Source organism: Nyctereutes procyonoides, unplaced genomic scaffold (genome assembly GCF_905146905.1).
Source record: "Nyctereutes procyonoides isolate TBG_1078 unplaced genomic scaffold, NYPRO_anot_genome, whole genome shotgun sequence".
NCBI lineage: Eukaryota > Metazoa > Chordata > Mammalia > Carnivora > Canidae > Nyctereutes > Nyctereutes procyonoides.
The window spans coordinates 1,715,824-1,730,767 of record NW_026575049.1 but is presented as its reverse complement, the minus strand read 5'-3'; the positions used below and the strand labels follow the sequence as shown (position 1 = coordinate 1,730,767).

Sequence of the window (14,944 nt, the reverse complement as noted above, 5' to 3'; positions counted from 1 at the left end):
GGGGGGATGGGGGTGGGGATGGGGGTGAGGGTGGGGGTGGGGGTGCGAAGTCTCTGGTACAAGCAGAGTTAAAAACGCTCCAAGAACAAACAGCTCTGCTCTGCTCTGCTTCCCACATCAGAGCGCTCTCCGCCCCCGGGCCAGCTCACTTCCCTGGGGCCACATCAAGCCAGGTTTTTCCACCAGCCAAAGGCCTTCTCAGCCAAACAGCACTGGATCTCCCAGGCTGGCAGCAGCCTCTATTTATCCACCACTCTCTTCACTCCCCGCCCTGGGCTGGAGGGCTGGTCGCTTTCTCCACTTTCCCAGGACCCTGCTGTACTCTTCCCACTCTCCAGACAACAGGACATCTTTCCCAGGAAGCCTGGGGGGAACACCCCGTTCTTCTTTTAGCTCCTGTGAGCAAGTACAAGTGAGGGAGCGTGCTCTGAGGCTCACTCACCTTTACAGGAGTGACTGTGTCATCAGGCCCAGAACTGGGGGGGGGGGGGAGGGAGCGCCCCATCAGCCCTTCTCCCTGGCCCCCCCATACGTGGACTCCCACAGAGCTGGAGAGTAAGTTTTCCATTGCCATGCACACCCCTCACCCCCTTTTAACTAGAAACCCACATTCTTAAGTAGGGGCCCCACATTTTAAAGATGGGTAATTCTTCATCTGGTCTCTGCACCCCTAAGCACAGGGTTCCTCAGAAAAGGGGGGGGAGGAGGCATGTCTGTGAAGGAATATGGGTTCAATAATTTATTTCCTATACAGTGACAGTGATGGGAGTAAATACACAAGATCTTTTTTATTAATTAATAAAACAAAAAAGATGAAAAACAGAAGCAACAAAACGAAGACCATTCTGCTCATGATACATCAGCCACATGGTCAGAAAACCAATTTCTAAAGAGCAACAGCTGCTGGTGTCATGGAGTTTTATTGCATTCAAAAGGGGAAGGTAGATGGTTGGAATGAAAAAGATCAGCAGGCCCCTGATGGGAAGATATTATAGGGGCTCTAATTCTTAACTGTGGACTCCTCTTGTTACTTCCTTTGGAGAAGATGAAGGGGAGAGAGGAATTCTCCTTTATGACTGTATGACTTCCTGTGAGACAGATCAGTCCAGCTAGATACAGAGCAAAGAATCTTTGCATCCCCACAGGCCAGTTGCTGGTGCCCATCTTTATGTTTTAAAAAAGTGCAGAAGCCATAAAGGGGATGGAGGGTAGCAAGAATGGCTGCCTTAGCCCCAAAGGTATCAGGGGTGGGGAGGACACAATCTGGGCCCTCAGGGTCCTCTATACTCTGAGACTACCACTTCTCATTTCAACTCTTTGGAGGGGGCCGGTGATTGAGTTATGGCTCTGACTCCTCTCTGGGGGTGGAGAGTGAAGATGACAAAGAAGTCCATCTGTCCCCTGGGAGACATAGTAGCAGTATAAGACAGAAAAGAACAGAATAACACATCCAACTGGAAAAAGGGCTTGAGAAGGGGTTGGGAAGGAAGTATGCTAGGTGCACATCTCCAAGGAGTAGAGGAGGTTCCCGCACTTGAGACGTTCATCCTCTTGAAATGACCAGGATGGACCCAGGTAGAGATATTTCCTCCTGCTAGGGATAAAACCTCAGAGATGGCTACACGTGAAGAAAGGAAATTTAGCATTGGGAGTGAACCTTACACCCTGGCCCATCATCCCAGCCTCCAAAACTGCCCCCACCCTCGCCCCCCGCTGAAGGGTTCCAGCCTTGGGAGGTGTGGAAGGTCCTGGTGAAGAGCAGTAGCAGTCAAACATCTTCACCCAGGCTAGAACGGTTTGGCCATCTCTAGGTTCTTGTGCCCAGAAGTACAGGGGCAGGGGTTGGAAGTAGGGTGAGGGAAGAGTTTGGAGAGTAGTAGTCAATTCTTGACAGACACCTTTTCCAATTCCCTGAATAATTTCAAGAGTCCTCCTGGGTCCCACCTCTGTAAGGCACCAGCTGGCTCACCGCTCCCCACCCCATTAGTGTGTAAAATGGGCCATAACCCATCATATGTGTGCATGCCAGCACCCACACCTGTAGTATCTTAAAAGTCCTCCATCCCAGGGTCTACCAGGAAGGAGGCATGCCACAGTGAGTTCTATAAAGTTATCAGCAAAATTCAGACACTCTTAGTTCATCCCACCAGCAAAATGCATCCAGAGTAGTTGCTTGAGCCAGGTCCATCCGTCCAGTCAGGTCCTGAAGATGGCAAGTAATCCCCTTCCCCCATCTCCTCCTATGTTCTAGAAACAACAGGACATTTGCAAAGATCAAGGCACTTGGGAGTGAGTCAACAGTAACACTCTAATGAAGCAAGCAGAATTGCTGGAAAGGAGGGAGAAATGGAAGAAAGGAGGGCGGGTGGGGGGGGACAGGACAGTGTATTTCTGAGGGTCAGGAAAAGCCTAGTCAACAAGATGGAGTTGTGTGGGTAGAAGGAGCCTGTAGCTGGAATTTAACAAAAGAGGAAGAGAAGTTGTAGTGGTCAACATATCCACAGCTCCCCAAGCCTCTCGGAACCCTGCCACCTTGAACATAAAGCAGCATGGAGTCTGGTAGTCTCTTAGGCAAAGATGTTGGTAATAAAATCCAGGAACCGCTTAGCATACTGCTCAGGATGGACAGTGGAGATCTCTGCCCCAGCCTGCGAGAGGAGGTAGGAACACAGCGTCAGGCACCCCACCACCCCTCCCCACTCCGCAGCCTCCAGTCCTCCCCACACCACTTCCGCACCCAGCCCTTCGTCCTTTTGCCACCCCATTGCTCCCGTACAAAAGGCTCCCTCTGTTCCCAGTCAAAAGATAGGAAAGGATTTGGGGGAACCCTCACCCCGTGCTTGACAGTTTTGGCTGCGTGAGCTGCTTTCTTCTTGGCATCATACTGTGTCAGGATGTCAATGAGGCCCATGAAATACACCTCCTTCTGGGGGGCCCCTGGGGAAAGAAAGCAGCAAGGAAGAGCAAGTATAGTCCCAATTCCCTCTTCCCAAGAACCAGTCAGATCTGTTTTGAAAAGCTAACCGGCCTCTCTCCCACCACCCTGGCTGGTCTCAGTCCCCTCACTCCCCCAAGGCCAACCGTCCCCACCACCAACACCCTTAATATTTCCAGGATTTCTCTCACCCTCAGCACTCCGGATGGCATAGACATCAATGAGGGACTCAAATTCTCCAGGGCCCAGGGGCCGGTGAGAATGGATGTAGCTGCCAATACCCTCAGGGGAGGTGCCATAGGAGCCCACCAGAGCAGGTGGTCCTGTCAGGTCACAGTCTCCATCCCCCTCTGACTCCTCCTCCCGCACAGGTCCCTCCTCCTCTGGGTCAGAGCCCCGAACGATGTCGTGGATGCCCAGCAGAAGGCTGTAGTCCATGATCTTCAGCTGCACTAGGAACTGAGACCCCACTGGCAAATCAGATACCTCAGATCTCCTTCCCTGCTCCCAGCACCACACCACCCTTATACCTCCCCTCTGAGCTTCAGGGGCCCTCCTGGGGAAAGGAAGGATGAAAATTGAGGGTTGGGAGTATACCACTGCCCTTTAGTACATCAATGTCCTGGTACCTGAGGTCATCCTTTTAGTCAATTCTAGCCATCCCCTCCATGGGTCACCTCTAAGGGTTTTTTCATGTCCCATACCCAACTCCCCTACATGCAGAGAACCCAAAGAATGGGAGAGACAGCTGCCGGGGGGGGGGGGGGGAGCGCAACAGGAAACAGCCATTTCCCAAAGCACCCCGATCATCACTCACCTCCACATCTCTCTTTAGCTTCTCTAGAAATACTTTCTTCTCCTCTTCACCAATATAAACCTTCTGGTTCTTGTTGAGAAAATCCATATCCTTAAGGGTGGGCAATTCTTTAACCTGAAAATAGGTAAGGGGAATCTTGGGAATACAGCCCTTCCCTCAAGGTCTCAGAGAACCATGCTCTCTTCCTAGGGCTCTGTGTAACTCAGTGGCCTTGAGGGGAGAGAGATCTCACCGCCCCTCTAACTGCACACTGCCATGCTGCCCAGAGGCCGTTCTCCGCTCTTGTGGCTTCTCCAAACTCAGTCGCTGCAGCGGTACCCCAAATCACATCCCACTACCGTCTGCTTATGGTTTTCAGTCAAGACCTCACATACCGCCTTTCATTCTTCTTAAGCAGAAAATAGCCGCCTGAATACAAGAACCCAGAGCGGGGGGTAGAGGGTAAGCATTTCGCTCTCAAAGTTTGTCTTTATCCATAGCCACACCTTCTACACGGGCTAACCCATGCCAGTGAGAAAGCAGCTGCTCCTGCTACCCATTCCAAACACTTAATCCCAGCATCAGCACAAGTTTACACCTCTCTTCTTTTTGGTGGTTTAAGATAAGATGAAATAGCTGGTGATCCCTACCTCTATCCTAAGGAGATCCCTTTATCTGCCCTCCCTCATCCCTCACCCTGTCACCTAAAATTAGTATCACCTTTTCCTTATCGCTGGCTTCTCGGGACACTAGGGAGCCCTGTGGAGAGACCCAAAGACCAAGTCAGCAGAAGTGGCTAAAAGTTGTTAGGATCCAGCTCCTAAGAGGAATATTCACACCCACAGTCTTCTTTCCTTTGAAATGAACCATCTCAGTGCCCTCCCAGGCCCTTCCCCACTCTCAGGCTATCAGGAGCTTCTCCCTCAGCTAGCCTCTCCTTACCTTGAGGTCATACTTCCTGTGCACAGGAAGACGGTGGCTAAACATGTTGCGCATCACAAGCATGTAGCTGTCTTCATTGTCCACGCTAACTCGGTACATCCCCAGGAACTGGGGCAGCAGTGTGTTGCCATGGCACTTCACAATGTACTGGGGTAGAAGGGAGGAAGGAATGGGGAGAAGCTGAGGAGTAAATGCACAACCAGCCCAGGGATGGGAATTCAAACACCACCATTCCGGAGTAGGGCAGATAACTTCAAGTAGAGAGATTACAAGATCAAAAGTGCGGGTGGGAAGCGCCTGGGTGGCTCAGTCAGTTGAGCATCTGATTCTTGGTTTCCACTTAGGTCATGATCTCAAGGTTGTGGGATTGAGCCCTGCAGAGCATGGAGCCCAGCTGGGATTCTTTCTCTCTTCCTCTTCCTCTGCCTTGCCCCACCCCCACCCCCAGGTGTACCCCTGCATGAATGCTCTCTCTCAAATAAATAAATAAAATCTTATGGGATCCCTGGGTGGCACAGCGGTTTGGCGCCTGCCTTTGGCTCAGGGCGCGATCCTGGAGACCCGGGATCGAATCCCATATCGGGTTCCCGGTGCATGGAGCCTGCTTCTCCCTCTGCCTGTGTCTCTGCCTCTCTCTCTCTTTCTCTGTGACTATCATAAATAAATAAAAATTTTAAAAAAAAATCTTAAAAAAAAAAGTGGTGGAGACTTGTTAAAGGCATCTGTGGTATCCATAAGTTTCTGAATCCCCATCTCCTGATTTATTCCATTTGTATAATGTCTCTTTATTTTAAAGCTTTTATTTATGAGAGAGAGAGAGAGAGAGAGAGAGAGAGAGAGTGAGAGAGCATGCACACATGCACAGGTAGGGGGCAGAGGAAGAGGGGCAAGTAGACTCCCTGCTGAGCATGGAGCCCAGCTCAATCTCAAGACAGAGACCATGACCTGAGCCAAAATCAAGAGTCGGATGCTCAATCAACTGAGTCACCCAAGAGCCACTAGACTCTCTATTTTTTTTTAAAGATTTTATTTATTTATGAAAGACACACAGAGAGGCAGAGACACAGGCAAGGAGAAGCAGGCTCCATGCAGGAAGCCCGATGCGGGACTCAATCCCAGGACTCCAGGATCAGGCCCTGAGTCAAAGACAGACATTCAACCGCTGAGCCACCCAGGTGTCCCTCTCTCTATTTTTTTAAAAAAAGATTTTATTCATTTATTCATGAGGGAGAGAGAGGGGCAGAAACATAGGTAGAGGGGGAAGCAGGCTTGCCGTGGGGAGCCCACTGCAGGACTCGATCCCAGGACCCCAGGATTACGAACCGAGCCAAAGGCAGGCGCTCAACGGTTGAGCCACCCAGGCATCCCTAAACTCTTCAAGTACAAGTGGTCACAGAACCAGGATTAGAGATTACATCTGCTTACCATGAAATGATTTTACCTAGACTAACATTTCCTGGTGGGCTACGTTCCCATAGTAAAAATGTTTGCATGATGGCTTATAATTTGGGATTCTTAAAAAATGACTCATCTTTTATACTATTGTCTCTGTCAGCATTGCTGCCTTCTTCCCCTAGAGCCAGCCTTCTCAGAAAAGTAGTCCGCAATGAATCCACTTCCTTTCACACCTTAAACCAGTGAAATCAAACTCATACTCTCATCTTTCCTCTGAAATCTCTCTACTTCTCCCTTCCTCAAATCCCTCAGTTGCCAAATCATTTGGTATTCATTTTAGTTATTGGTGTATTTCAACTCAGGGGCACTTGATACTCCCAACCAGACTCTCCCTAGAACTCTCTTCACCCTGGGCTCCCCCTATGCCACTCTTCCAATTCTCTTCCCCTCTCTCCTCAAATCCCATACAGAACAAAGGAGGGTACCTGACAACTCAAACTCTCCTTTATGGGCTCTTCTAATTGCTTCATTTCTTCTCCATAACACTTCCTATCAATAGCCTATATTTATAGTTTTAAATACCATCTATTACCTGTAACTCTCAAATCTACACTTCTACTTTCCTGAACTCCATTCCCCAACCACTTATGGAACATCTACATCTGAATGAACTGTAGAAACCCTACATTCCACATGTCTAAATCAGAACTGTCTTCTCCCCAAAACCGCTTTCTTTTTGTGCTTCCCAACTGTTAGTAAATAGACACCCGGTTATCCCCAGCCAGGAATCTGGAGGCACCTTTGCCTTAATTCCCCTTAATTCCCCCGAGTCTCCCACGAGTCTTCCTCTGCCTCTCCACTGCCATCGTTCCTCCACCCTCTGTCATTCCTCATCCAGACTATTAGCATTACCTCCTACCTGGTATCTTCACTCCTAGCATTCCCCTATCCAACCCATTCTCGAAAATGCAGTCATGGGACTATTTCTAAATAACATACCGCTCTCTCAGCTCTGTGCCTTTGCAAGTTGTCCTTTGCCTAGAATGCTTTCTTCCACCTTGTCTAAGGAGTCCATACTAGTCTTTCAAGAACCGACTCCTATAATCCTTGCTCTAACAAACTCTCCTTGAACCTCCCAGTGCACTTCTTTCCCCAGGTAAACTAGGATGCTCTTCTTAAGCACCCCCACAGCACTCTGTACATCCCTCTACTACTGCACATCCCACTGTGTTTATGTTGGTTTCCTACCCTCTGCCATGAGGCTGAGAGATCCCTCCAGGGCCTCTTCCTCAGTCACCTCTTTCTCTACTGCCTAATGTAGGGCCTAGTGATAACGGAGATTCAATGTTTGTTGACTAAACCAATCATTTTTCTAGTCTTTCATTTATTCCTTGCTAACTGACTTTAGGGGGATTTTTTTTTTCCATTAGAAAGAAATTCAGGCAGTGTTTTTATCACTGAAATATTCCGGAAACTGCACGTTTCAGGTTAATCTCATCAGACAGAAAAGCCTCCCTAATCCCACTCAGGACTGGATATGATCATGCTTCTCCCCTTCAGTTTATCCCCAATTGTGTACTTATCCTGCTTTTCTCCTAGAAACCACATTTATTCCTGACAGTATATTGGTGTTAACAGTTCACCTAATTCTGGCTTAGTCTACAGTTGATAACCGCTATATGTGTACCCTTGATGTATCAATCCACAGCAGTTTGGGATCCTAAATACCAAATGAGAAAGGAACATGTCTAACTTCTCCTATTTGGTCAAACACAAAGAGGTGTGCAGAGGCTTTTTCCGAAATTCCTAGTTTTCAAAAACATGATGTCAAGTGCTCCTTGGGCAGCAAAATGGGTTGTAGGGAAAAGAGAAAAGTTTCCTAATGTTCTCCAGCAGCAAAGCTATGAATAGAGAGGAGAGGGAAAGAACGAAGCTGGAAAGCCGCCTAACCTGGTGGTAGTTCGAGAGGTTGCTATGCATGTCAGCAATGTCCTCACTGGATACTTCTTTGATGACCAGAGTTCGATCGTAGGAGATAAGGAAGCGACCATCGCTGCCTTCACTTTCACTCGGGGGACTTCGGGTGAGGGATACCTGGGAACACAAATAGGTCAGAGGCTCTTTTCCTCTTTGAATGGAGATGCAATCATAGGATAATGGTCAAGTGAATGTATCCGAAAGCGGATAAAACCCTTGTATGAAAGGTGGAGCAGGGGTTCTTCATCTGGACTGAAAGAATGTGAAAGCAAAAATTTTAATGTAGCTACATTTTCCCCAAGGACTGGGTTAACACCTTTCATCAGACTTTTTTAACGCCTTTCATCAGATTTTTGAAGAGGCCTTGTGACCACAAATAGGTAAAGAATCAGACTTGCCAAAGCTCTCATTTCTCTAAACATGACTGGCCCCAGGATTCCCCGCTTGTCGTGGAGAAAGGACACCCCTCACCCGAAAAGGACTCTCACCAGGTAATCTTGGTCATCAATGCCAAAGCGATCACGGAGGTTCCTGAAGACCTGGGGGCAGTACTCCTTGAACTTGAAATGACTAGGCAGGTTTTCTCTGAAATAGGGGTTTTCAGGGTAAGAAAACAAAGGAACAGCAGTATTACATTTATATGTGGCTTGACAATCTACAGAGCACCTTCACACATTTACCCTATATGATTCTCATGAAGCTATTGTGAAGGCCTTTAAAGGTATATTATTCCCATTTTACAGGAGAGATTGGGGCTCAGGGTCGTTGAGTGACCTGCTTCAAACAGAGAACTGATAAGTAGCTTAAGTAGAACCAGGATCTAATGCCCGTCTAAACAGCATCATTTCCCAAATCTCATGCAAGTTCGAGATATCCTAAAATCCGCAATAGGTGCGACTGTTCTGAACGGCATCTTCTGATACCAGAAGCACCTAGGAGACTAAGATACTTCTTTCAGGGAGTCTCTATCAGAAGCTAATGGTAAGAGCATCTAAATGTAATTACTCTGTGGCTAGATGAGAAACAAAGTAGTACAAATATATCAGAGTATAGAGAACACTGGAAGTTACTTTAATGGTTTTGTTGCATGATACTGAATTTCTGCTCTGGGAAGGGGGTTAGAACGCAGAACTTGCAAACTGCCTTCCAAATCTAAAACCTTCGATTCACTGAATCTTAACTCTTAAAATTATGTATTACTCTCTTCTAGGAAGGTTGACAAGAGAAGAGCAGGGATCTCCACATACCTGTGGAAAAGGTGATTGTTGACCTTGATCTTGGAGCTCGCCTTAAAGTCGTCTGGCAGCAGCATCACTGGGGGAGGCACCTGGCTGAGCTCATTGATCTGATAAACCGAAACAAGAACAGGGAGCCAGTGAGGAGGGGTGTGGAGAGCTACTTCTACACTGCTTCTGGGCAAGAGTCAGAAAAGGCAACTCAACCCTTGTTCATTTAGGAACCCGAGTTATGCAACTACTTGCCAGAGGTGAGAGAATGCATCTGACCCCTTCTGCTGCCCAGCAGGGACTGCAGTCAGCAGCCCCCACACACAGCCCCTCACACTCCACCCCCATGGAGCTTCATTCTCGCAGCAGTCATTTTATATTAGGCAAACCCTGTAAGCAGCTCAGCACTATTTTTAAAGCTGTGAGAAGTTCTAAAGGGAAAAAAATACCCTCAGCAGACTCAAAACACTCAAGACAAACAGTTCCATGCTCCATTAAAAACAAAACAAAAGGCGCTTTTTTTTTAAATGTACACAAGAGAGTTAATGGGACTCTGAGGAGCCTGCAGCAACCAGAATGAGATGTCCACATCCTGCAGGAGGCATCTCCTTACAAACAGACCACCCTGACCCACGTCTCTCCAGTAGGTCCCCACCTGCCTGTCAAGTAAAAGAAGAGCAGCTGACTTCAGAGGGGGTGCATGCAGGCAGGCAGAGGATATGAGCTCATTAGCTGTCTGTTCCTAAAAGTCAAGCCAGGCCACGGCCCAAAGGATGCAAGCAACACACGCTCTCCTTGGCCCCCAGAATCAGCCATCTGCTAATTCTGGGTGGGAAGGGAGTTCCTGCACGAAGAAATCCCAAGAAGATGTGTTTCCTCCCCAGCGTTGCCGCAGTACTGTTCACCCACCTTTAACAGTGCACTTATCACATGACTCTAATGGCTAGTTTATGTAAGTTCACCACCTACATTGTGAGCTCTTCGAGGGCAAGGACCAGCAGTAGCTGTCTGCATGTGTCAGGTGCTGAGCTAGCATAAAGTTCAGCACAGGGGGTCCTGAAGTGTGTATTAGCTGAATAAGTGGAGGCCTTGCCTCCCTTGATCATTCAACAGAGGTGATGAAGTGCAGCCTAACCCAAATGGACAGATTGCAGTGAAACTGTGCTCCTCTCACTCTCAGTAGAAAAGGAGGACAGAACATCTTCCTCCAGGAACCAAAAAGAAAAAGAAAAAAGAAAAGAAAAAAGAAAAAGAAAAAGAAAAGCCACTTGAGATTCCCAGCCTAAAATTCAGCTATAGTTCTTCATGCCCCCTCCTCGCCACCTGCTGTTAAGCAGGCTGAATCATCACTAAGACATATGTTCAAGGAATTCTCCACTCTAGACACTTGAAGTAAATGTGGGTTGGCTAAAGGGTGGGGTGTTGAAGTTAAACTATATATACCTAGGGAAGCTGAGGCAGCCAGCTCTCATGTGTAACTCCTCAATCCTTACCAAAGAAAAATCCTCCTTGGTAAGCTTCCCAAAGGGATGGATGGGTCACCTGTAAAGTCCATCTGAGAGGCAGCCCTACCTCTAAGACATTACCACCCAGGAGCTGGGAGCGGTCCATACAACCACAAATACAAAAGAGCCACCCCCCCCCCAACATTCTAAACCACAAATCAAGAAGGGGACAAAAATGGTCTTCTTCCTCACTCCCTTCCACCTGTCCAACTCCGCCTTGACTACAACACTTCAAGGAGACTGATTTATTCAAGGTCACCGCATCCCTCCCACTCTAAATCTGAGGGTGGAGGAACAACGGCTGTGCTTCCTGCACCTGAGTGAAGGAAAAGCGACGCACTGGGCTGCTTGGCCTCCTCCAGGCCATACCGGCCACCTGTTCCTCAGGGTCCCCAGCAGCGTCCCCAGCAGCAGCATTCCTCAGCCATCCTGTTGGTCACAGGCGACCCCCCGCTGACCCCGAACAGCGGCTCCGCAGCCAGCCACGGGGATGCAGTGAAAACCAAAGGCATATCCCATACATAGTGTCAACGAGGCCCGGGTGGGTGGCTTCTCCGGGGCGCTGTACCTTTGGAAGGCAAAGGCAGGGGCGCGCAGGAAGCCTGGAGCGTCCCCCAGGGCCGAGGCTCCAACACCAGGGCGGCAGCTGCAGAGGAAAGCGAACTGCGCCTCTCCGAGCTGCCTCCCGGGCCGCAGCACCGCCGCCCTGAGCGCCCCCGCCCGGCCTCCCGCCGAGCCCGCCGCGCGCCGCCGGAGCAGCAGGAGGGCAGGTGGGGCGGGCGGAGCTCGAGCGGCGGACGCGGCGCGGACGGAGCCAGGGTCCGTCTCACGGAAGGAACGACGGCGCCGCCTCCTCCAGCGAGGCGCCGCGGCGGGGACACCTGAGGTTGGAGGTTGGGCGGCGGGCGCGGGGGCCGGGGGCCGGGGCGCGGGGGCCGGGGCGCGGGCGCGGGGGCCGGGGCGCGGGGGCGGCGGCGAGGGCTCCGAGGCGGGAGCTGGAGGCGCGGCGGGCTCACCGAGTGGGCGACGCCCCACAGGAACACGCCCAGCAGCGGGTCCGCCGCCCGGAACACCTTCACCTTCTGCTGCACGAAGTGCTTCTTCTTGGTCTTGGAGGCGAAGCCGAAGCCCGGGGCCGCTGCCGCCGCCGCCGCCGCCGCCGGTACGGTGGCCGGCGGGACAGAGGAGGACGCCATAGCCTCCCTAGCCCGCGCAACCGACCGAGGGGACGCCGAGCCGCCGGCACAGCGGGCTCCCGACCCCGGAAGCGGCGCTCACCTGGGCCGCGGTCACGTGACCGGAGGCCCGCCCGCGGGCGCGCAGGGGGCGGGGCTGGGCTGGCTCCGCCCCGCGCCGCCCGCCCCGCCCCCCGCGCGGTGGGGGCTCACCTGGCGCTCCCTGCGGGCGGCGGGCGGCGGGCGGCGGGCGGCGGGCGGGCCCGGCCCCGGCCACGGCCCCGGCCCCGGCCCCGGCCCCGGCCCCGGCCCCGGCCCCGGCTTGCCTCGGTCCCCGGCCTGGGCCGCCAGGCTTCACTCCAGGTCGGCGGCTCCTTGGCGGCAATGCCGCTGCCTCCCGGTTTTACCGAGTTTTAGGAGTAACCTCCCGCCCGAGGCTCTACCCCACGAGTGTCCCTTTACCAAGTGGCCCGCCCCTAAGTGGCTTCCATGCATTGTGTGTGTCTCTCACGGGCACCGCCAGGCATCATTCTGCAGGGGGGCTGGACTATTCCGAAAGTAGACACGAAGCGGTGAACTAAGACAGTGGCTGTTGGGATGGAAAGAAGAGTGGCAGCTAAAGGGAGAGTTTGAGGTCAGTTTGGAAAATTCTTAGTGGATGTGGGACTTGAGGGAAAGGGAGACCTTGAGACTGAATCCCAGGCTTCTGGCCAAGAGACCGGTGCTGGTGGCATGAAAAGGGGCAGGTTGGTGAAAAGTTCGGTTTGGAATGTGTTTGAGGGACCGGAGGGCCATTGGACATATGAGCCCAGAGCTCAGCGGAATAAGCTGGGCTGCGGACACAGACTAATTGTGGCATCTGTGGCCGTGGATGACACCCTTCCAGAGAAAGCAAGAACCCTGGTCTAGACCAGCAATTAAGAAGGTAGTGGGAGAAGACTGAGAAGCAAAAGGAACCAGGAGAGCAGGGTCACAGAAACTAGGGAGTAGAGTTTCCAGAAGGAAGGAGTGGCGAGCAGAGTCACATGTCATGGGGGCGAAGCAAGACAAGGATGGCGAAGTGCCCATTGTATTTGGCAACGAGTGACCTTCAAAAAGCAGTTTCATCAGAACAAGAGCCAGTTAGTTCTAGGTGGGCTGAGGAATGAATGGGAGATGAAGAAGTGGGGAGGGGAGGCTTGGGATTTTGGTCAAGAAATCTGGCTGTAAAAACAAGATGAGGAGTCACTTATAGAGAAACAGTTGAAACACACACTTTCAGGGCACACTTGGCTGGCTCAATCAGTAGAGCATGTGATTCTTGACCTCAGGATTGTGAGTTTGGGCCCCACGTTGGGGGGAGAGATGACTTAAAAACATATAAAAGAAACGCACTCTTCAGGGAGACTTTACAAGAAGGGGGGAAATCACAAAGATGCAAACTGCCCACCTGCATCACTTTTAGATACCGTATATAATGGGTCTATGTAAGTATCTCAAGAATGAAGAATCTAGAAGGAACTTGCTTTAGTCCAGAAAAGACAGATTTATCACTTGTTAGGAGAAAGAAAGTAAAGGATTGGTGCAAATACAGGTAAGGGAGTAGGTATGGAGGGCAGATGAAGAATTTCATGCTCAGTTGCCTTAGTTGTTTGCCTAAGAGAGGAGGGGAGAAGGGATCTTTAGAAGTTTCGACCTCTGGGAAGCAAGGGAGGAAACTGAGGAGAGGTACAGAGAAGCAGTGAGTAGCAAACAGGGCCAGTTAGCTTCCTAGGCTTTCAGTGGCCCTGGAGTTTTAGTTGTACACTTTTCTCCATTGTCTCAGAAGCTCCAAGGTATGAAGAGAGAGGGCACAGAGCCCTGTGCTCTAAAATGGGGCTTAGGGGATGCTCAGCTGGCTCAGTGGGTAAAGCAATGTGCCTCTTGACCTTCAAGTCATGAGTTCAAGCCCCACATTGGGCATACAGCTTGCTTACTTAATAAATAAAATAAAATAAAATAATAAAATAAAGTAAAAAAATAAAATAAAATATAAAATAAAAAATAAAATAAAATAATAAAAATAAAATAAAATGAAAATAAATAAAATGTTAGAAGGGTGATTGTGGTAGATGATCTTGGGATAAGAGAACTGAGTGGTTGGCAAAGGAGGGATGGAGTCCCACTGGAGAGGGACAGAATTGACACTGGGACTGAGGTGATGGTCTGGGGGAAAAATGAAGACGATGGGATACCATTTTTTAAAAAAGATTTTGTTTATTTGTTCATGAGAGAGAGAGGTAGAGACATAGGCAGAGAGAGAAGCAGGCTCCCTCTGGGAAGCCAGATGAGGGACTCCATCCCAGGATCCAGGATCATGCACTGCGCCAAAGGCAGATGCTCAACCCCTGAGACACTCAGGCGTCCCAGAATACCATTTTTGGTTAAAAATTATAAACAGGGATCCCTGGGTGGCGCAGCGGTTTGGCGCCTGCCTTTGGCCCAGGGCGCGATCCTGGAGACTCAGGATCGAATCCCACATCAGGCTCCCGGTGCATGGAGCCTGCTTCTCCCTCTGCCTCTCTCTCTCTCTCTCTCTCTGTGACTATCATAAATAAATATGAAAATTAAAAAAAATTATAAACAACCTAGATTGATGTCCACCAGTAGTGGAATGGTTGAATAAATTATACGTTTATGAAAAAATATATCTTTTCTTTTTTTTAAAGATTTTATTTATTCATTCATGAGAGAGAGAGAGAGAGAGAGAGAGAGAGAGAGGGAGCAGAGACACAAGGAGAGGGAGAAGCAGGCTCCATGCAGGGAGCCCAACGTGGGACTGGATCCCAGGTCTCCAGGACCAGGCCCCGGGCCAAAGGTGGCACTAAACCGCTGAGCCACGCAGGCTGCCCCTGAAAAATTACATCTTTTCTAATGAGGTAAATTTTTTTGATTCATTTATTTTGAGAGAAAGTTAGAGAATGGGTGAGCAGGGGGAGGGGAAGAGGGAGAGAATCTCTTAAGCAGACTCCCCA

General features: G+C 50.2%; 1 protein-coding gene across 1 annotated transcript; it reads right to left on the bottom strand.

Annotated features, from left to right (window-relative positions):
* Positions 1–760: 760 nt before the first annotated feature.
* Positions 761–12,059, bottom strand: PIP4K2C (phosphatidylinositol-5-phosphate 4-kinase type 2 gamma). Its single transcript, XM_055328065.1, has 10 exons — positions 11,793–12,059; positions 9,293–9,390; positions 8,534–8,630; positions 8,019–8,162; positions 4,674–4,820; positions 4,452–4,490; positions 3,753–3,866; positions 3,127–3,394; positions 2,834–2,937; positions 761–2,648 (listed from the first exon to the last, which is right to left on the bottom strand). Exons 1-10 carry the CDS (start codon positions 11,970–11,972, stop codon positions 2,568–2,570), a joined length of 1,272 nt encoding a protein of 423 aa, XP_055184040.1. The 5' UTR covers positions 11,973–12,059; the 3' UTR covers positions 761–2,567.
* Positions 12,060–14,944: the final 2,885 nt, after the last annotated feature.